At 51.0% G+C, this 21,066-nt stretch overlaps 1 protein-coding gene across 2 annotated transcripts; it reads left to right on the top strand.

Moving 5' to 3' along the window:
• The first annotated feature begins 502 nt into the window (after positions 1 to 502).
• LOC146402376 (cytochrome P450 2B4-like) lies at positions 503 to 21,000 on the top strand. 2 transcript variants are annotated; one of them, XM_084958841.1, is made up of 9 exons: positions 503 to 701; positions 5,236 to 5,398; positions 5,548 to 5,697; positions 10,032 to 10,192; positions 11,554 to 11,730; positions 12,199 to 12,340; positions 15,013 to 15,200; positions 15,381 to 15,522; positions 19,497 to 21,000. In XM_084958841.1, the coding sequence occupies exons 1-9, from the start codon at positions 531 to 533 to the stop codon at positions 19,685 to 19,687; spliced, it is 1,485 nt and encodes a 494-aa protein (XP_084814967.1). In that variant the 5' UTR covers positions 503 to 530; the 3' UTR covers positions 19,688 to 21,000. The 2 variants fall into 2 exon arrangements, with proteins under 2 accessions (XP_084814967.1, XP_084814968.1); XM_084958842.1 differs by having other exon boundaries at positions 503 to 1,916; positions 3,767 to 5,398.
• The last annotated feature ends 66 nt before the right edge of the window (positions 21,001 to 21,066 follow it).

Genomic DNA, 21,066 nt, shown 5'->3' with positions numbered 1-21,066 from the left:
AACACACCTTCAGGCATGAAACCATGTAAACACATAGAAGTCTGAACACATGCCAAAACATACACACGAGCACATGCAGACTCATGCTCAGAAACACACCTTGGCATGTTCACCCAAGTACAAGCACTCCTGCATGTGTATGAATCATGCATGCACACACTCATGTGGATGCTTTGGATCAATGTGTATGAGTTCAAACACACAAACAGGGCGAATTCCTAGGAGCAAGGGGATGCTCACCCATATCTACTTAAGGAAACACGTGCCCTCACACTCCTGTGGACCTTGGTATCTCTGCCAAAGTGTGTGTGCCAACATCTAGGGAAGGAGGGCGGGGGGGGGGGGGGACGACCAGGTCGCCTGGCTGCCAGAACGGTAAGTATGGGTTCCTTAGCACCTCTCTTTGAAGTTGACACTCCTGGACGATGTCAGGGAATGGATGTTGTTACATAACTGGGTGGGGCAAAGGGTTCAGCATAAAAGGCTCAGGTAGAGGCAGCCGTGGGGCGCAAGACGGGCATACTGGGGCCATGGAGCTCAGCCTGCTTCTTCTTCTTGCTCTGCTCACAGGTCTCTTGCTTCTCCTGGCCAGAGGCCGCCCGAAAGCCCATGGCCGCCTCCCGCCAGGCCCCCGCCCTCTGCCCTTCCTGGGGAACCTTCTGCAGATGGACAGAAGAGGCCTGCTCAAATCCTTCCTGAGGGTGAGATGCAGATGGATGGGGTCTGAGGGTGGCTCCCTGCCTCCGTACTGGGGGGTTCACTCATCCATCCTTCTAGGAGTGGGGTGGGTGTGGGGAAGTTGATGAGCGAGGGGCACAGAGGTGAAGCGTGGTGGGTGGTGGTCAGACAGCCCCAGGCATCCCTGCTCGGTGGGAGGTGTGTGGGCACTGTCCCTGGAGTGGACAGGTGGGCTTGAAGAGGCGCGTGGATGTGCACCTGGGAGGTAGAATTCCACACTCCTCTGCCCTCGTCTGCCAGCTGCCTGGGTGCCTGCTGGCCAAGGGAAGAAAGAGGAAAGGGGGTGGCGGCACCAAGCAAATAGATCTCTCCTCTGCCAACAAAAGGCAGCAAAGCGTGGCCCTGTCAGCACCAGAGAGTGGGGAGGGAGAGGGAGGGAGAGCAGGACGGGAGGGCAGTTGTGGAGTGCCTAGCAAAAATAAACATGCATGCGCTCAGATGGTAGCCAACACTGTGGGGTGTTTCCTAGGTCTCTAGCACTGCTTTCCAGGCCTGTTTCATGTTTGCTCATCTGTATACTTATTAATGGTGTCATCCAGACCCACGAGCCCCTCCTCCACCGGAGAGCCGCAACCCCAGCAAAAGCTTCCCACTGCCCTGGGCTCCTCTGTCCCCTTTCCCACTACCTGGTGAACACCTTCCTAAATATTGGGCTTGTCATCTCTTCATTTTAGTAGAGAGTGTGTTTTGTTTTTTGTTCTTTTCTTAGGGCCGCAGGAGTGGTATTGGAAGTTTCCACGTTAGGGATCTAATTGTAGCTATATCTACTGGCCAAGGCCACAGGCACAGCAACACCAGATCCAAGTCACATGTGCAACCTACAATGCAGGTCACAGCAATGCCAAATCCTCAAACCACTGGGAAAGGCCAGGGATTGAATCATAATCCTCAGGGATATTTGTTGGGTTTATTTTTGCTGAGCCATAACCAGAACTCTGATTGTTTTATTACAGATGTGGCTGTGGCGGCCTCATGTGCCTGTTGTTTAGTTTCCCTTGTCTTCACAAGGATATACACCATTCTTCCACGTAAATGCCAGGTCTTTTTCACTCAGAATTATGTTGCTAGGTTTTATGTGTTGGTGGAATTCATTATTCTTGGTTCCAACTGCTGTGTCCAGCGCTGCAGGGAAACGGGGAATCCTGGAAGAGGGACAGCGTGACTCTTACATTTAGAAAGTGGGGGACCAGGAGGAGAACAAAAGCACCTGGGCTTTAGCCCATATCTCTTTATTAAGGAAAGTGATGAGTTTTATTACTGATGGGATTAATGAAGGTGACAAGTTTGGTGGGCAGGGACAGGCATAGGCAATGACGAGAGTATCTTCTTTGTAGTATCAAAAGGGGGGATCCTTAGGACATAATGCAGCTATTTACAGAATAACATGGTTAAGGCATGAGTCCTTCATCTTGTCTTTGAAGGAGACTCTGTACTTTAAAACTCTGAGTCCACAGATATTTGCCCTCTGCAGAGTTCTGCTGTTCCATCACGTCCAACATCCAACAACCTTGTGGGTCAGGAGAGGTGTTATGTTATCCTCATCTTAGTCAAATGAACAGTGAGGTTCAGCAGGGTACTAGGGTGAGTTCCCTTTGTTGTGCTGCACAAACGAATCCAACCAGACTCCATGAGGATGTGGGTTCAATCCCTGGCCTCGCTCAGTGGGTTAAGATCTGCATGGCTGTCACCTGGGCTGTAGGTTGCAGACATGGCTCAGACCCCGCATTGCTATGGCTGTGGCGTAGGTGAGCCGCTCTGATTATACTCCTAACCTGGGACTAACATACACTGAAGGTGTGGCCCTAAAAAGAAAAACAAAAAAATAAAAAAACACAACAAAGCAGGGCACTAGGCATGGCCTCTGTACACACCACCACCAAAAGGGTGGACAGACCACCGAAGCCACCCCTCTGGCCTCACTCTTGGATCCACCCCTACCCTTGCCCATATAAGGAACCAGTTCGCCCCCCTCCGTGAGCCAGTAAACAAGCAGGGGAACCAGCTTGTGGTTTTCACTACCCACCTCCACCCTGCCTGCTGCAGCAGGGGCCCCAGGAAAGCCCTGCCTGAATTTTCCTGACTGGCCTCTCAGCAGTTTCTGTTGCTTAAATTGGCCCAAAAGCCTGTTCAGTAACATTGCTGGAGTCAGACAGACACGGGCTCGCGTTCCAGATTCAACTGCTTCTCTTTGAAACTTAGCGTCTCTTCCATAGAATGAATTGCTGATGATAAGAAGGCAGCTCTCATAAGACCGTCGTGAGGACGAACCGGGATATGCACAGAGCCTGGTGTAGATAAGCGCTCATTCGCTGGAGGTTAATTGGATCCACTCCTTCATTGTTCCACTCATTCTCTCTGCCGGGCACTCAGCTGGGCACTGGTGATGTGGCACGGGACAGGGCACACACAGTAAACAAGGAAATATTGTGTTGACACAAGCTATGATTCAAATGAAGCAGGGTGATGATGGGAGTTCCCGTTGTGGCTTAGAGGGTAAAGAACCCAACCATTATCCATGAGGAGGAGAGCTCTGTCCCTGGCCTCACTCGGTGGGTTAAGGAACTGGTGTTGGCATGAGCTATGGTGTAGATTGCAAGAGCAACCAGAGTCTGAGTTGCTGTGGCCGTGGCGTAGACTGGCGGCTGTAGCTCAGATTCGACCCCTAGCCTGGGAAACTCAATATGCTGCCAGTGGGGCACTTACAAAACATAAACAAACAAACAATCAAACCAGGGTGATATTTTAAGAAGTTGTGGGAGCTACTTTAGACTGAGTGGTATGGGAAAGGCTGTGTCTTGACTTGTTTCTGAGCAGACACCCTAAAAATGCAGGTAGAAGTTCCGAGAGAAAGACAGATGTAGATGCCGGAACCCTGAAGCAGGAGCAAGCTTAGCATGTCTGGGGGACATGGAGAAGGCTGGATCAGTGTGAGCAAAGGCGTGAGTGGGAGGAGAAGTCAGAGGGGTGCTGGGGCAACGTCACCCAGGGCTGTGTCAACCATGCTGGAGACCTGGGGTCCTATATTCAGGGCAGGGGGAGCCCTGGAGGGTTTGGAGCAGGTTAGGGATTGTCATTACTTTACATTTTGATGGGACTGCTCTGGTTTCAGGGTGGGGTGGGATGGGTGGTGAAAAGAAGGTAGGCAGCACAGGGAAAGGAAGTAGGGAGACCAGTGAGAAAGCTTAGCTAAGATCAGTGTGAGAGGTCTTTCCATGAAGTTAACCTTTTTATGATTTTAGGTCAACTCCTTATCAAATTTTTGTTGTTGTTGTTGTCTTTATAGGGCCGTACTCGAAGCATATAGAGGTTCCCAGGCTAGGGGTCAAATCGGAGCTCCAACTGTCGGCCTATACCACAGCCACAGCAACATGGGATGCGAGCCATGTCTGCAACCTACACTTCAGCTCACCGCAACGCTGCATCCTCAACACACCGAGCGAGGCCAGGGATGGAACCTGTGTCCTCATGAATGCTAGTCAGATTCATTTCCTCTGAGTCAGGACGGGAAATCCCTCTTTATGGAAACTCACCATCTAGGATCAAATGCACAAAGCCTAAGTATTCAGCTTGGTGAACTTTCTCTAATGAACATAGTCAGGTAATTGACACCCAGATCAGTAACGACATGGCCTGTCCCCAGAAACCCTCCTTAAGTCCCCCTTCCACTCATGACCCTCCCATTATGCAGACACCATAGGTTCCTATTTATCTAGTTTTGAACCTCATATCAACAGAATCATGACAAATAGAGTCCTCGGGATCATCAACGTTGCACCTGTGGGCTTCATTGCGGTTGTAGGTAGCTAGTTCTTTCTCATTGCTGCATACTGTTCCATGACAGCAACACACCACTACTTCTCTATTCTCTACCTACGGTTGCTGAGCATCTGTGACTCTCCTTGTTCTTCATCTTGCTGAACAAGTGTATACATCTCTGCTGGGTGTGTATCTGGGAGTAATGTTGCTAGTCACTGAGTGTACAGGCCTTCCAGCCTCAGTAAATGCTTCTGAACACGTTCCCTAGTGCCTCCCCTGATGGTACGACTTCTCAGATTTCAGGATCACCCCCAGAAGGCCATCTTTTCCCCTTCATGTCCCCCCAGACATGAAGGGGTGGGTGGTTTCTGGGTGGCACTCCAGGGAAATTGTCAGGAGGCAGAGAGAAGATACAGTAGGGTCACAGGAAGGATAATGTTTATTTTTTTTTTTAGTTGAGAAGCCAGGGAGAGCTGGCCAGACTCAACAGATAATCCTAGGCAGGGGAGGTTTTAGGGCTATTTAACTATCTGTACTGCTTCTCATGTGAGGGGGGCTGGGTCATGGATTAATCCTTTAGTGGCTGGGTCCTGGGAAGTGGGAAGGCAGGCTGGGGTGGAAGGTCTTGGGGCAGCGGCTAATTCCCAGTCTCTGCGGAAGTGCTTCCATGGTCTAACAACTGAGATGGCTCCTAAGGTGCATACTGACTAATGGCAACATTGGGCGTGGGTATATTGGCAGCTCCGAGAGAGATACGGGGATGTATTCACGGTGTACCTGGGGCCAAGGCCAGTGGTCATGATATGCGGGACAGAGGCCATCCGGGAGGCCCTGGTGGACCAGGCTGAGGCCTTCTCTGGCCGAGGGAAAATCGCTGTGTTGGAGCCAATCTTCCAGGGATATGGTAAGGCCCTCAGAGACGCCGAGAGGGGAGCAGGGGTGGAGGATGGGGATTGGGGAGGGTGTGTCTGGGAGGGGAGAAGAGGGGGTTTAGGGGGACCCAGAGTCTGTTTCCAACTTCCTCTGCATTCCAAGCCTCTCCTCAACCCCCAGGCGTGATCTTTTCCAACGGGGAACGTTGGAAGACCCTTCGGCGCTTCTCTCTGGCCACCATGAGGGACTTCGGCCTGGGAAAACGGAGCGTGGAGGAGCGGATTCAGGAGGAGGCCCAGTGTCTGGTGGAGGAGCTGCGGAAATCCCAGGGTGAGCCCGGGGCAGGGGCCGGCGAGAAATTGAGTGCGTCTGTGGGTGCACAGCAGCAGAAGGCAGAGGCATGTGTGTGGGCAGAGGAAGAGATGGAGAGATAGAGAGAGACAGCTCGCGAGGCCATCAGACAGAGGATGAGAGACAGAGAGAGGGGGCAGAGTTGGCAGAGCTGAGTAGGAGAGAAGCACGGGGAGCAGGAGAGATGCAGGGAGGTCAGTGTCAAGGACACCTCAAAGGCATCAACTCAGACATTAGCCTGTTATTACCGGGTTCAGGGAAACCAATGCATGGTTTGAGGTATGGAGCCCAGACCAATACAGGACTTCTGCAAAAAGAAGCAGAGGAGTTCCCTGGTGGCTCAGCAGGCCAAGGGTCTGGAGTTATCACTGTTGTGGTGCAAGTTGGATCCCTGGTCCTGGAACTTCTGTCTGCTGTGGGCATGGCACCCCCACCCTCAAGAAAAGAAAGCAGAGAAAACTGTAAATAGGACACACTTTGATTCCTGTTTTCATGGAATATTTCCTTCCATCCTTTCACTTTCAGTTCGCATGTGTCCCTAGAAGTGAAATAGGTCTCCTGAAGACAGCATATATATGGGTCTTGTTTTTGTATCCATTCAGTAAGTGTATGTCCTTTGGTTGTGGCGTTTAGTCCATTAACATTTAAGGTAATTATTGATTTGTATGTTATTGCCACTTTATTCATTGCTTTGGATTTGTTTTTGTTGCTCTTTTTTCTTCCCTTCTTCTCTTTTTCTCTCCTCTTGTGGTTTGATGACTATCTTTAGTGTTGTATTTGCGTTGATTTTTCTTATTTGTTTGTGTATCAATTGTAGATTTTTGGTTTGCAGTCATTCTGAAGTTTTCATATGAGTCTGTGTACATACGAGTTTGTTTTATGTTGTTGGTCTCTTAATTGCAATGCGTCTCCAGCGTCCTGCATTTGTAACCTCCTCTTCTCACGATTTCTGATTTTGGTGGCATAATTGTGTGTGGAAGATTTCGTATCTTTACCTCTATGCGTGAGCCCTGACATTTGTGGTATTTTTGTTTCTGGTTGCGGCCTTTTCTTTTCTGCCTAGAGAAGTTCCTTTAGTATGTGTTGTAAGGCTGGTTTAGTGTTGCTGAATTCTCTTAGCTTTTGCTTATCTGTAAAGCTTTTGATTTCTCCTTCAAATCTGAATGAAAGCCTTGCTGGGTAAAGTAATCTTGGTTGGAGGTTTTTTCCTTTCATCACGTTAAGTGTATCATGCCGTCCCTTCTGGCCTACAGAGTTTCTGCTGAAAAATCTGCCAATAACCTTGTATGTTATTTATTTCTTTTCCCTAGCTGCTTTCGATATTTTCTCTGTCTTTAATTTTGGTTGGTTTGTTTAGTATGTGCCTCGGGGTGTTCCTCCTTGGGTTTATTTTATATGGTACTCATTGCGCTTCCTGGGATTTGAGTGAGTGGTTTCTTTTCCATGGTAGGCAAGTTTTCGGCTATTATCTCTTCGAATCTTTTTTCTGTCCCTTTCTCTCTCTCTTCTCCTTCTGGCACCCCTATAATATGGATGTTGGTGCATTTAACATTGTCCCAGAGTTCTCTGAGACTCTCTTCATTTGTTTTCAATCTTTTTTTTTCTTCTCTGTTCCACATCCGTGATTTCCACGAATCTGACCTCCACCTCGCTTATGTGTTCTTCTGCCTCCTGTATTCTGCTGTTGGCTGCTTCTAGTGAATTTTTTACTTCAGTTATTGTATTTTGCATCTATTCTTGCTTAAGTTTTATTTTTATTTATTTATTTATTTGTCTTTTTACCTTTTCTAGGGCTGCTCCTACAGCATATGGATGTTCCCAGGCTAGGGGTCTAATCCGAGCTGTAGCAGCCAGCCTATGCCACAGCCACAGCAACATGGGACCCGAGCTGTGACTGCAACCTACACCACAGCTCATGGCAATGCCGGGGATCCTTAACCCACTGGGCAAGGCCAGGGATCAAACCCGCAACCTCATGGTTCCTAGTCGGATTCGTTAACCACTGCGACACGATGGGAACTCCTCTTCTTGCTTAAGTTTTATATCTTGTATCTCTTTCCTCAGTGTTTCCTGGAAATTATCCATCTCTGCCTCCAGTTTATTTCCAATGTCTTACATCATCTTCAGCCTCAACAGTCTAAAAAGTCTTTCCTGAAGGCTGAGAATCCCCTGATCACTTAGCTGTTTTTTCTGGGTTTTTTCCTTTCTCCCTCATCTGAGTTATAGTTCTCCGTCTTTTCATTTTTATAGGTTTTTGGTGTGGTGACCTTCTTACAGATGATAGAGTTGTAGCCTCTCTTACTTCTGGTGTCTGTCCCCCTTGTGGCTAAAGTAGGTACGGGGGGGTGGGGTGGGGTGGGGTGTGGTGGGGCTTGCTGTAGGCTTCCTGATGGGAGGGACTGATGCCTGCCCACTGGTAGGCGGAGCTGATTCCTATCCCTCTGGTGGGTGGGGCTTTGTCTCTGGGGGAGATTAGAGGTGGCTGTGTGCCTGGGGGGGAGAGGTCTTTAGGCAGCCTGTTTACTGAGGGGCGGGGCTGTGATCCCACCTGGATCATTGTTTGGCCTGGGGCTTCTCAGCACTGATGGGCAGGGCCAGATTTTCCCAAAATGGGCCCCTCCAGAGAAAGGCACTCTGCTGAATATTCCCAAGGGCTTTGCTTCCAATGTCCTTCCCCCACAACAAGCCACCTTCACTCCTGCTTTCCCAGGAGGTCCTCCAAGGACTGCAGTCAGGTCTGACCCAGATTTCTATGGAGACTTTGCTTTGCCCTGGGACCCAGTGCACGTGAAAGTGTGTGTGTGCCTTTTAAGAATGGGGTCTCCGTTTCCCCCAGTCCTGTGGAGTAGCGCTCCTGCGCACAAGCCCCACTGGCCTTTGATGCCAGATGCTCCTGGGGCTCTTTCTCTCAGTGCCAGATCCCCACACGTGGGACTCTGATGTGGGGCTCAGAATTCTCCTTCCTGTAGGTGAGTGTCTGTGAACCAGTTAGGGCTTCCAGTCTGTAGGGCTTCCCAGCTGGGAGGTATGAGGATGCTCAGATCACGTAATTGCCCCTCCTTGCTCTTGATGTGGTCTCCTCTTTGTCTTCTGGAGTCGGATATCTTTTTGAAAGTTTCTGGTCCATTTGGTTGAAGATTGCTCAGCATTTGGTGGTAGATTTTGTTGTTTTTAGGAGAGAAGTTGAGCTCCAGTCCTTCTATTCCTCCATCTCAATCCCATCTCCCCAACAGCACACATTTTGAGAAGGACACACTTGGTTTTCCTTTCTGTGCGTGCAGTGCTGGCGGGCTGGCAGTGATCAGGGCGGTCAGCTGGGTTTTTCTGCTCCTGGGAAGTGGGATGGGCACGTCTGGTTGGTTTTGGATTCCTCCTCCGATGTGCGTATGAGACATGGAGGCGACAGGGCCCCTTCTCAAGGGATATGGAGACATAAATGTCGAGGGAGGGGCAGAGACAGAGTCACAGGGAGCCACAGAGGAACACGGACCGAGGGACTGAGCAGAAAGACAGGAGGAGACGGGGTGATTTGGGCAGAGAGACAGAGAGGAAGAAAGAGACAGACGTGGCGGGATCAAGTCAAGGAGAGGAGCGACTTGGAGAAGCAGAAAGAAAATGAGGCACAGATAATTAGTGACAGGGGATTCCCGTTGTGGCTCAGCAGGTTAAGAACGCAACTAGTATCCATGGGGATGTGGGTTTGATCCCTGGCCACACTTACTGGGTCGAGGATCCAGCTCTGCCATTAGGTGTGGTGTAGGTTGCACAGGGGGCTGGGATCTGGCATTGCTGTGACTGTGGTGTAGACCGGCAGCTACAGTTCCAGTTCGACCCTTAGCCTGGGAACTTCCATATGCCACAGACGCAGCCTTATGAAGAGAAAACACTAGGGACAGACAGGTACGTGAAAGGGTCTGCAGGGGAACAGAGAAGAGGGACAGGTGAGACTCAGGGAGCAAGGCTGCATCCACCTGCCATTCTTGGGAACCCAGCTCCCCCTCCCTCCAACTGGGGCGAGCTTGGCACATACACACATCAACCAACAAGAGCAGAACAAATGCCCAGAGAGCAGAGCCCTCTAGAGGTAGGCAAAAGAAATGTGGTGGGGGAAGAAATAAGGGCCCAGGAGAACGGAGTTTCTTAAGTTGCACATGCAATCCATTGAACATTTGAACCTTCTTCACAGGGTCGAGTTGAGAAGGACGAAATAATACGTGCAGTGCTTAGAATAGGCCCTGGCACATCCGAGGGGCTGGCGAGTGTTCCCCAGGCATTTAATTCCTTCTCCCGTGACTCACGCCTCTTCCCACTAGGAGCCCTCCAGGACCCCACCTACTACTTCCACTCCAGCACTGCCAACATCATCTGCTCCATTGTCTTTGGAAAACGCTTCGCCTACAGAGATCCCGAGTTCCTGCAGCTGCTGGACTTACTGTTCCAGACCTTTCTGCTCATCAGCTCCTTTTCCAGCCAGGTCGGGGACATGCAGAGGGAAGGGCGGGGCTGGGGCGGACATCTGGGTGGGGGACAGGGGTGATCTGCTTTGGGAGACCGGAAGGGCAGCTTAGAGCTGGAAGAGGGGCAAAGACAACAGAGAGAGACAGGGACACTGAGACCCAGAGGGAGGGAGGGAGAGATGGTGAGACAGGGACTGAGACCAAGAGGAAGAAAGGGGAGTGATGGACGAGGCAGGAAGAGAAGGGGATTGAGAGGGAGAGAGAGAGAGACTTTCAAGCTCGCCATCCTTCCTTCCCTGGCTCCTCTGAGTCTCTGCCTCTGTCTTTGGAAAATCCCCTCACATGAAGAAATTCAAGGATGCTTTGAAAATTAGCCATCGTATTTCCTCATTTCCCCCCACTTCTCCTCCCTCTTTCTGTTTTTTTTTTTTTTCCTTCTCCCCAGATTACCAAATAATATGCTCCTCTTTAAAACAAAATAATAGAGATTCTCTTTCTTAACTAATCTGGCAATACTCCTAATGCATATTAACGTAAAAAAAAAAAAATAAATCATTCTCAGCCAGGAGTGTAGGTTCACATGTTCGACTGTCACAAATACAAATCCCCATGACCTCCTACAGGAGAGTCTGACCTGAAAAATCTGGAAGGGGCTCCAAGTGCCCTCATCTGTGATGAGCCCAACAGGTGCTTTCAACCATCTGTTCCCACAGGGAACCATGGGAGAGAAAAGTCTGGAAAGAGATCTGCCCGACAGTTAACAATGGGTCCCTCTAGAAGCGGAGATGAAGGAGGAATGTTACATCGTGCTCTATAGGTTTCTGCATTGTTCGCAGTTCTTTGAGACAAGTCAGGCATTATATTTCTCAACAGGCAAAGCAATAGAAAATGCTCCCCAGTAAACAAATAGTTCTAAGTGTTGAGCAGCTTCGCCTTGTGGAAGCCTCCCGTTATCAGCAAGGCAGATGTGAGAGGTGGAAAGAGGGAGAGAGAGGTTCGAGGAAGACAGATGAACTGGCGGATGTAAACAGAGGGAGGATGAGAAGGAGGCACACGGAGATAGGGAGGGGTGGGGAAGACAGAGATGGAGAGAGGTGGGGACGAATCCGTGGGGAAGACCCGAGGATGAGGACGAAAGATGCACAAAGTGGAAAACGTGAGAAGACCACCTCAAAGGAGAAAGAGTCAGTGAGTGAGGGACTCTGTTATGGAGAAAGTGAGACAGAGCCGCAGAGAGACAGACACCCCACAGAAACAGAGAGCGATGGAGAGAGAGACAGAATCAGACAGAGACCGAGACACCCCAGAGATACACAGAGCGAAGCCAGAGACACAGGGGTCACTTTCAGAGAGCCTCACAGCCCCTTCTCTCCCCCAGCTGTTCGAGCTCTACTCCGCCTTCTTGAAGTACTTTCCAGGCTCACACAGGCAAATCTACAAAAACCTGCAGCAAGTCAATGCCTTCATTGGCCGCAGTGTGGAGAAGCACCGTGAAACCCTGGACCCCAGCGACCCCCGGGACCTCATCGACAGCTACCTGCTCCGCATGGACAAAGTGGGATTTGGCAGAGGGAGGGGGCGGGTGGAGAAAAAGATGCTGGGGGAGAAGAAGGGAGGGGAGGGGGGAGAAGAGGGAGGGAGAGAAACACAGACGATGGGGAGGGGAGATTGGGAAGCGAACAGAGAGGGAGATGAAATGGGGAAGCTGGTAGGCAGGTGAGAGAGACACAGAAAATACAGGACGAGGGGAAATACGGCCCCAGGTGCAAAGACCCACAGGGGCAGAAAGAGGCTGGGGAGGAAGGAAGAGAGACAAACAGATCAGATAGAGAGATCGCTAGAAACAGAGCAAGACACAGCCAAGAGAGACTGAGTCAAAGACAGACACCGTCTGTAGAAAATAGAGGGAAGTGAAGCAGACCAGATGGTTGGAGTTCCAGAAACAGGGGGAGGGACCCCAAGAGGTGCAAGTGCCTCAGAGCTCCTGCCTCCCCTGATGTGAACCCCATCCCTCTGGACCCAGGAGAAGTCCAACCCCAACAGCGAGTTCCACGAGCAGAACCTCATCCTCACTGTCCTTTCGCTCTTCTTTGCCGGCACCGAGACCACCAGCACCACTCTCCGCTATGGATTCCTGCTCATGCTCAAGTACCCCCACATCACAGGTGGGCAGGCTGGGGACAGTCGTTCAAGGGGGGATCTTCTTACACCGTTTAGTGCTGCGGCAATGGATCTGAGGGTCTTCTGTGAAGGCGAAGGCAGCTGTCCCCTCTTACACAGGAGCACCGCAGACTGTGAATGTCCCCCTCCCAGCCAACCCTGTCGGTGGATGGATGAATGAAGAATCTGTCAATCTCATTTGCCCCTTTTCCTCCATCACTTGAAGATGGACGCACCCATCCATGTACCTGCCCATTCATCCATCTGTCTGTTTTTTCACTGGTGAAATCACTGATAAAAAAAAAAAAAAAAAATCAAGAACATTTAGTTCTCGTCGTGGTGCGGCGGAAACGAATCCAACTAGGAACCATGAGGTTAGGGTTCAATACCTGGCCTCGCTCAGTGGGTTAAGAAACTGGCGTTGCCGTGAGCTGTGGTGTAGGTCGCAGACGAAGCTTGGGTCCCGGCGGCTACAGACCCCTAACCTGGGAACCTCCGTATGCCGTGGCCGTGGGCGTGGCCCTAAAAAGACAAAAAAAAAAAAAACAAAAAAAACAGAGAGAGAGAGAAAGAAATCACTGATATACTCTGAGTCTTTCATTCATCCCAGGAAATATGCTTTCATTCTTTTGCTGGAGGAGCTGCTTCATCTGTTGTTCCTTTGAAACAGCGATTCATTGAATGAATTGTTTTCCAGTGATTGCTTGGCTCGTTTCATTCCTGCATCTGTTTGCTTTTCTAAACCTACGTTACCTACCCTAATCCTTCCATCAGCTAGTCTATCAATTCATCCTTCATCCACCTCTCCTTTAACTTATTCATTTAAAAATTCACTCAGTTATTTGGGCTTGATTTATACATCTATCTTCTAACCTATCCAACCATGCTGATGATCTGCCTGAGACCTTTGCCTCCAATGTCCTTCCCCCGCAATGAGCCACTGTCTGTCACCCACCATTTCCCCGTGAGATCCTCCAGGAGGCAGGACTGACCCAGATTCCAATAAAGTCTCTGCTTTGCCCTGGGTGCCAGTGCACACGAGATCCTGTGTGTGCCTTTCCAGAGTGGAGTGTCCATTTCTCCCAGGGCCGTGGGGCTCCTGCACACAAGCCTTGCTGGCCCTTAACGCCAAATGCTGTGGGAGCGCCCCCTCCCACTGCCAGATCCCAAGGCATGGGAACCTGACGTGGGGCTCGGAACTCTCACTCCCGTGGGTGAGCCTCTTCAGTATAAGTTTCTTTCCAGTCTCTGGGCAGCCCACCTCCGGGGGTATAGGGTTGGGTATACCGTGTAATCGCCTATCCTACCATCTTGATGTGCCTCCTATTTGTTTTCTGGAGTAGGGTGCCTTTTTTGGATGTTTCCAGTCTATTTTGTTGAAGGTTGTTGAGCAGTTGGTTGTTTGCATGAAGGAAGGTGAGCTCCGGTCCTTCTGCTCGGCCATCTTAATCCCATCTGCTCTTATATTCCAGAGGACCTAGCACAGTGCCTCATCTGTTTTTTTGTTTCGTTTTGTTTTGTTTTGTTTTGTTTTGTTTTGTTTTGTCTTTCTTTTTTAGGGCCGCACCCGCGGCATATGGAGGGTCCCAGGCTAGGGAGTCAGATTGGAGCTATAGCCGCCGGCCTACGCCAGAGCCACAGCAACGCGGGATCCGTGCCACATCTGCGACCTACACCACAGCTCACGGCAACAGCGGATCCTTAACTCACTGAGCGAGGCCAGGGATCGAACCCGCAACCTCATGGTTCCTAGTTGGATTCGTTAACCAGTGAGCCACGATGGGAACTCCCTCATCTGTTTGATACACACAGTAAATATCAGTTAATTTTCTTTCTTTTTTTACAAGATGATTTTTATTTTTCACCACCATAGCTGGTTTATGGTATTCTGTCAATTTTCTACTGTACAGCAAGGTGACCCAGTCCTACATACATATATACATTCTTTTTCTCACATTATCATGCTCCATCATAAGTGGCTAGAGATAGTTCCCAGTGCTATCCAGCAGGATCTCATTGTTATCACGGTTAACTCTCTACTAACGTTAGAGGAGGATTTTTCACAGGTTCATCACCTGTGAGTTCTTCGACTGAAAGCTGAAAGTCTATCCAAAAGTGTGGTGCACATACATATGTGTGTGTGTTCACATGTGGGGAGAGAATCCATAACATTCGTTACATACCAGTGGGGGAGAATTCCAGTAGTTTTCACTCTTCCAGCCCCACCTGAAGCTGGTCACTCTAAGGGGTGTCAGTGAGCTAACCCTCTCCTGTAGGCTTTTTCCTGTCTCACTGGCCCTTAGGAGACAGTGGGATGGAAGCAGTGCCCCTGCAAAGAGCCTCTTTATTTTTTTTTATTTTACTTTTTTTTTTTTTTTTTTGTCATTTTGCAATTTCTTGAGCTGCTCCCAAGGCATATGGAGGTTCCCAGGCTAGGGGTCTAATCCAAGCTGTAGCCGGCAGCCTACACCAGGGCCACAGCAACGTGGGATCCGAGCTGTGTCTGCAACCTACACCACAGCTCATGGCAACGCCGGATCCCCAACCCACTGAGCAAGGCCAGGGATCCAACTCGCAACCTCATGGTTCCTTGTCGGATTCGTTAACCACTGAGCCACGATGGGAACTCCCAAACAGCCTCTTTAAATGAGCTCCCTGGTCCCATTCTTCTGTGCAGAGAGAATCCACAAGGAGATCGACCGGGTGATTGGTTCTCATCGACCTCCAGCCTTGGATGACAGAGCCAAGATGCCATACATGGATGCGGTCATTCATGAGATGCAGAGATTTGGGGACCTCATCCCCATGGGTGTTCCCCACACGGTCACTAAAGACACTCACTTCCGAGGGTACCTCCTCCCCAAGGTATGTCAGCCCACTGGGCTCCCCCATCAAACTCGAGTGTGCCTCCTGGGTTGCTGGGTTCTCTTAATCTCCAAAATGACCTCTTCTTGGCTTTATCACTCAGTCTTGTTTCATTCTGGGGGCATGGGGTGGGGTGGGGGAGGTTTGGTGATGTCCTCTAATCTCGTGACCTTTCTTCAGGGCACAGAAGTCTATCCCATCCTGACCTCTGCTCTCCATGACCCACGTTACTTTGAAAACCCAGAGGCCTTCAACCCTGACCACTTTCTGGATGCCACTGGGGCCCTGAAGAAAAATGACGCTTTTATGCCCTTCTCCATAGGTAAGCTGGACCTGCATTCCAGAGGGCAGGTGCCACCCGCTCCTTGAGACAAGCAAGGAGAGGTCTCTGTTTGTTGAGCAGTTCGTCTGTGCCAGTTGCTTTTCCTGCCTTAACCCGTCTCATCTTCACCGCATCCCAGTGGCGGCTTGAGAAGTGACATCACCTCCCAAAGCTGGCCCTGGGCAAGGATTTTTAAGCTTGCTGCACGTTGGTATGAAATATCTGTTGAGCGCTACGCTGAGCCCAGTACTTTGTTGAGGGCTGAAGAGAAAGCATCAGGGAAGTCACAGAGAGACACAGTTTCCCACCCAGGAAATTGTAGTCCAGCAGGGCAGCTGGGCATGAATCGTATGGTCAAAAGATTGTATCTACTTCAATGAATGAATGTTTGCAGTGTGCTTAGAACTGCTTGGCTAAAGGAAGTGCTCAGGGATTTCCCTGGTGGCCCATTGGTTAAGAATCTAGCATTGTCACAGGTGGGGCGCGGGTTCAATCTCTGGCTCTGGAACTTCCCTATGCCATTGGCTCAGCCAAAAGAAGGAAAGAAAGAAAAGAAAGAAAGGGGTTGTAGGGGCAGCTTTTATTCATCTAAAAGGAATCTTAAGTAAGATGAGTGCTCTACAGGGGGCTTTGGGAGCACAAAAGAGGAACATGCACCATGCTTGGTGTGTCTGTGAGGAAAAGCTTACCTAAAGCTGTGGCTTCTAAGCTAAGACATCACAGGTGAGTATCAATCAGCCACTGGAAAGAGGGTTTCATCACAAGGCAGAGCAAGGGCAGAGCCTCAAGGTGGAGACAGAGGGCTCACGTGAGCACCTAGCACTCAGGAAGACTGGGGTTTCAGGGAGAGGTTGAAGAGCTCAGCTGCCATGGTCTTGACAGCTGGGGGAGTCTGGATTTATCCTGCTGGGCCTGGTGAGGTGGGGTGGGTCTTGACCTGCTCTGACTTGGCTCTGTCCCCATTCCCCATTCCTTGGCCCCACCCAAAGAAAAACCCAATGCCCAGGGATCTCCTCCTTTTGTTAATGTCCAGGGCGCTTGGCCTTCTTAATCAATAGACATTGCTAAGAGGCCATTCGGGCAAATTCAGGCAAAAAACCTGGGGCCTCTGCTGCAGCAGGGGGGAGCCAACAAGCGTTCCCGTCCTGGCTTGCTTGCCCCCCTGGAGGGGGGCGAGCTGATTCCACATGTGGAGCAAGGGCAGTGGTGGATGCATTTGTGGGCCCAAGAGTCAGGGCAGAGGGGTGGCTTAGATGGTCTGCCCACGCATTTGGTGGTGTGATGTGCAGGGGGCATGCATGGTCTCCTGCTTTTGCTTTCAGCTCATCAGAAGTGGCAGTTGGGTTTTTAGTTTTTCTGTATCCTCTTGCTAATGATGTGTCCCAGCTGCTCCTGTGCACCGTATATTTAGCCCCTTACAGTTTCTTTGTGTTTCATTGCTGGAGGAGATGTTTTTCTAGGTGCAAACATCGTAGCCACTGCGGCAAAGGGTCCCAGTCTCGCCCTGGGAGGAAGGTGGACCCCGGCACCAGTCCTTAGTCTTGAATTGCACCAGCGACTTGAGGGACCCAGGGCCCCTGGCTCTGCCCAGTGCGATGGGCTCCTCCCTCATTTCATTTCAGGGAGAGGCAGGGCACCTGTGGGGTGAGGGGCGAGGATCCAGTTCTCCATTCGATAGCTCTGCGCTAAGTTTAGAGAGAGGCAGAGGTGGGGTCAATACAGACAGAGACAGGCTGACAGATAAGGATAGTGAGTGAGAAACAGAGAGAGAGATTGAGAACAAGGAAGACCCAGAGGGAGAGAGACAGGAGAGAGTGTGGTAGAAAGAGACCGAGAGTGAAGTGAGATAATAAATGGTGGAGGTGAAGGAGGAAGGGATGGAGGAGGAAGAGAGGGAGCAGAAGAGGGAGGGAAGCAGAGGAAGACAGAGAGAGAGACAGGAGAGGGTGACACCAGTACTCAAGAAGAAACACCGAGGGGAGAACAGGGAACGATGGAGGGAGATGAAAAATGAGAGTTGCCAAGAGAATCAGATCCAGACAGACAGAGACAGGGAGTGAAAAAGACTGAAGAATGCAGAAAATCATGAGAAAAACAGAGACAGAGAAAGAGTGTCTGGCAGGAGATATAGACACGCTGGCACACAGTCTGGGTGCCCGACACAGAGTGTTGCCAAACAAACCAGAATGACAAGAGTTTGGCACAGAGCAAGTGTTATTGCAGGGTCATGCAAAGAGACAGGTGGCTCCTGTCCCCACCTCTCCCACCCCCCCATCCCAAACAACACCGAAATTGCAAAGCCTGTTTCAAGCCAAGGTGAGGGAGGGGCTTCAGTTGATAGCTGCAAAATTTGGGGGCAGAAATCCTGTTCTTGCAGCTGGCCATAGAGGCCGGGTCACCAAGTTTCTGTAAACATCCAGGAAGATACATGTTGTAGTTCAGCGAGTTGCTAAAGCAGGGATGTGGGGAAAGGGTCCTGCTCAGTTACAGGCAGAGAAAAAGGCCGAGGCAGATGGCCATGAGGGGAGAGAAAGCAAGAGCCAAAAGATGTCTTGCCAAGGGGTGTCCAGTTGGAGTGTCCCAGGGATGTGGAGGTCGGGGTGGAAGGGAGGAAGCCGGATCAAGCTGTCCTGGAAAGTGCCTGGTTGCAGAACCAGTCAGAAGAGACCAACCAGCTGGGAGCTGTGACCCGAGCATGGCTAAGCTCCTGTGTACCAACCTCTGCATGTGCCTCAAAGACGCAGACGCGTTCTCCTACACCTGCGTGCAGACGCAGTCCAGCGACTAGGAAGGCTTAGGAAATGCCTGGAAACCCCTCCTTGAAAGGGTCTTGCCAAGGGTGTCAGCTTGCAGAATAAGAACCAGGCAGTAAAGGGAGAGAAGGGGCCAGTGTCTCTGCCTGTGTGGGGGCTCCCTGTGTCCCTGGTTCTCTCCAAGCCCTTGGTTTAGAACTGTGGGGGCTGGAGGGAGGGGCGGTCCTTCCGTCTCTGAGCATGTGATGGAAGCCTTAGACTCCTCTCCGGTGCGGGTCAGTCCTAGGCGCAATTGTATATTCCATTCAGCATTTTCCAGGACACCTGAAGCCCATGGTGCTCAGGCTGAGATAAGAAGAAAACCGAGAGACGCACAAACACACACAGTCCAGATACACACCTCACAAACACAGCATCACCGTGTACACCCGGAAACAAACACAAGGTGCTAACTTCACTTACAGCATCCTTACTACGGGCAGGTGTTATTCAAGCATTTTAACAAGCACTAATGTCCTTATCCTCATAGTAGCCTTACGATGTAGAGACGACTCCTCTTACATCAGGCATGGGGGACTTGAAAATATGAAGTTGGGATTTCCCATTGTGGTTCAGCGGGTTAAGAGCCCTTCTCTGTATCTGAGGATGCGGGTTCAATCCCTGGCCTTGCTCAGTTTGTTATGGATCCAGCTTTGCCGCGAGCTGTGGTGTAGCTGCAGATGTGGCTTGGATCTGGCGTGGCTGTGGCTGTGGTGTAGTTTGGCAGCTGCAGCTCCGATTTGACCCCTAGCCTGGGAACTTCATATGCTGTGGGTGTGGCCCGAAACAGGGAAAAAAGAAAGAAAGAAAGAGGTCGGAAATATGCACACACCTGGATGTGGAGGCAGACGCACAGACCCCTGGGCACACACACACATACACAAAGACACATCCAGGCCCAAGTGGCTGCTTATACTCTGCGGGGCCACAGAACCCTTTAGAAAGCTAGCAGGAGCTATGGAGTCTTTCCTGGGAAAATTGTGCAAGGCACATCCACCCAACGATTTGCACCTGCTTTCACAGGGCTTGGGGTTCCTCTAAGCCCCCACCCGAACTGCAGGTCAAAGGCCAGTCCCATGCAAACCTATTGCAATGGACACAAGTGTCTGGGCTTTGGGAGGTGACAGGGCAAGGAACGTGCATTCACCCCCGTGTCCACACTGTCACCCTCTGTGTCCACAGGCAAGCGCATTTGTCTTGGGGAAGGCCTGGCCCGCACCGAATTATTCCTCTTCTTCACCACCATCCTCCAGAACTTCTCCGTGGCCAGCCCCGTGGCTCCGGAGGACATCGACCTGACACCCCAGGCTGTTGGGGTGGGCACAGTGCCCCCGCCCTACCAGATCCAGTTCCTGCCCCGCCAAAGAGGCTGAGGGAAGGGGGTCCAGGGATTCCAGGGTCATGCGCGTCCCCACCTCTGTGGAGAAGGGCCCCTTGCCCCGCTGCCTCTCTCCCGCCTCTGAGAGACGTGCTGGACACCTGCCTCTTTCCCTTGCTCACATGCCTCCCTCGTAGGAATGTCCTGTCTGCAGCCTAACCTCCTTCCGTCCTTCCGCAGCTCTTCTGAAGCCTCACAGAGGTCTATTCCTTTCCCCTGTTAACAGAATTCCAAAAGGGGTGTATGTGTAGAACGTGGAGCTAAGGAGTTCCCTGATGGCTCGGCAGTTAAGGACCCGGCTTGTTCACGGATGTGGCACAAGTCCAATCCCCGGCCCACGCCATCCGTGTGGTCCAAAAATAAAGGAAAGGGAAGAAACTGAGGCTAAAAGGGGAAACTTAGCTCAGGCTCTTTCTGCAGCTCTGCCTCCCAGGCCACAGCTCTCCCCGAGTGACTTGTCCCTTTCTCAGAACAGCCCCAGGGTCCTTTTCTCAACTCCTTGGGCTCCATGATCTGGGCATACACCATGTCCCTTGGGTCTTCTCCCCAAAGGCCCACGGGGTGGGGACAGTGATCATGCCCATCTTGCAGATGAGTAAACAGAGCCCGAGAAATGGCCAGAGATGACCACGGTCACAGGCTTAGTGAGGACAGAAGCAGTGCCCATGCTGTCTCCTTGGCTCTCGAAGGCAAAGCCCTACGGCTCCTTCCCGCCACCCACCCCAGCCTATATTTTGAAATTAAGGTGAAATTCCCATGGGATCACGAACCATTTTAGATGTGTCATGTCGTGGCATTCAGTCCCTGCATGTGATGGGCCATCGCCGTCTCCCTCTAGACCCAAACATGCTCATCAGCCAGAAGGAAACCCCAGACCCATGAGCAGTCACTCCCCATCCTCCCTCCCCCAGCCCCTGGCCACACCAAACCCTTTCCTTCTCTGTGGATTTGCCGATTCCGCCCTTTTCACCTCAATGGAGCGTACAGTGTGTGGCGGTTGCTGTCTGGCTTCTTTTGCGTCTCGTGAGGGTTTGGAGGCTCATCTATGTGGTCCACAGCCCAGTCCTCCCTCATCCTCATCTGACTCCCCCCACTTCCTCCCTCGATGATGGGCCCTCAGCCCACCACCCCTGGGCAGTGTGCCTCTACCCTGAGCCCTTGGAGTCCCTGATGTTCCCCTCCTGGTGTCCCAACTCAAATAAACATCTGAGATCTCACCTCCAGGTGTAGGAGCGTGACCCCCGCCAGTTTACATGTGACCCACGTATTGTCTGGTCACTAAAGATCTTTCCAGAATGTGAGAACCTCTCCTTTGTTTCCATGCCTATTTCTTGAACGAAAACCTGTTGTCTTGTTCATGGCTCCTCTCTTAAC

The sequence above is a fragment of the Sus scrofa genome, chromosome 6 (assembly GCF_054392235.1).
Source record: "Sus scrofa isolate SSC_HxYL_T2T_F1_AM1 chromosome 6, Sscrofa_HxYL_maternal_Yorkshire_Landrace_v2.0, whole genome shotgun sequence".
NCBI lineage: Eukaryota > Metazoa > Chordata > Mammalia > Artiodactyla > Suidae > Sus > Sus scrofa.
This window is presented reverse-complemented; position numbering and strand designations above follow the sequence as displayed.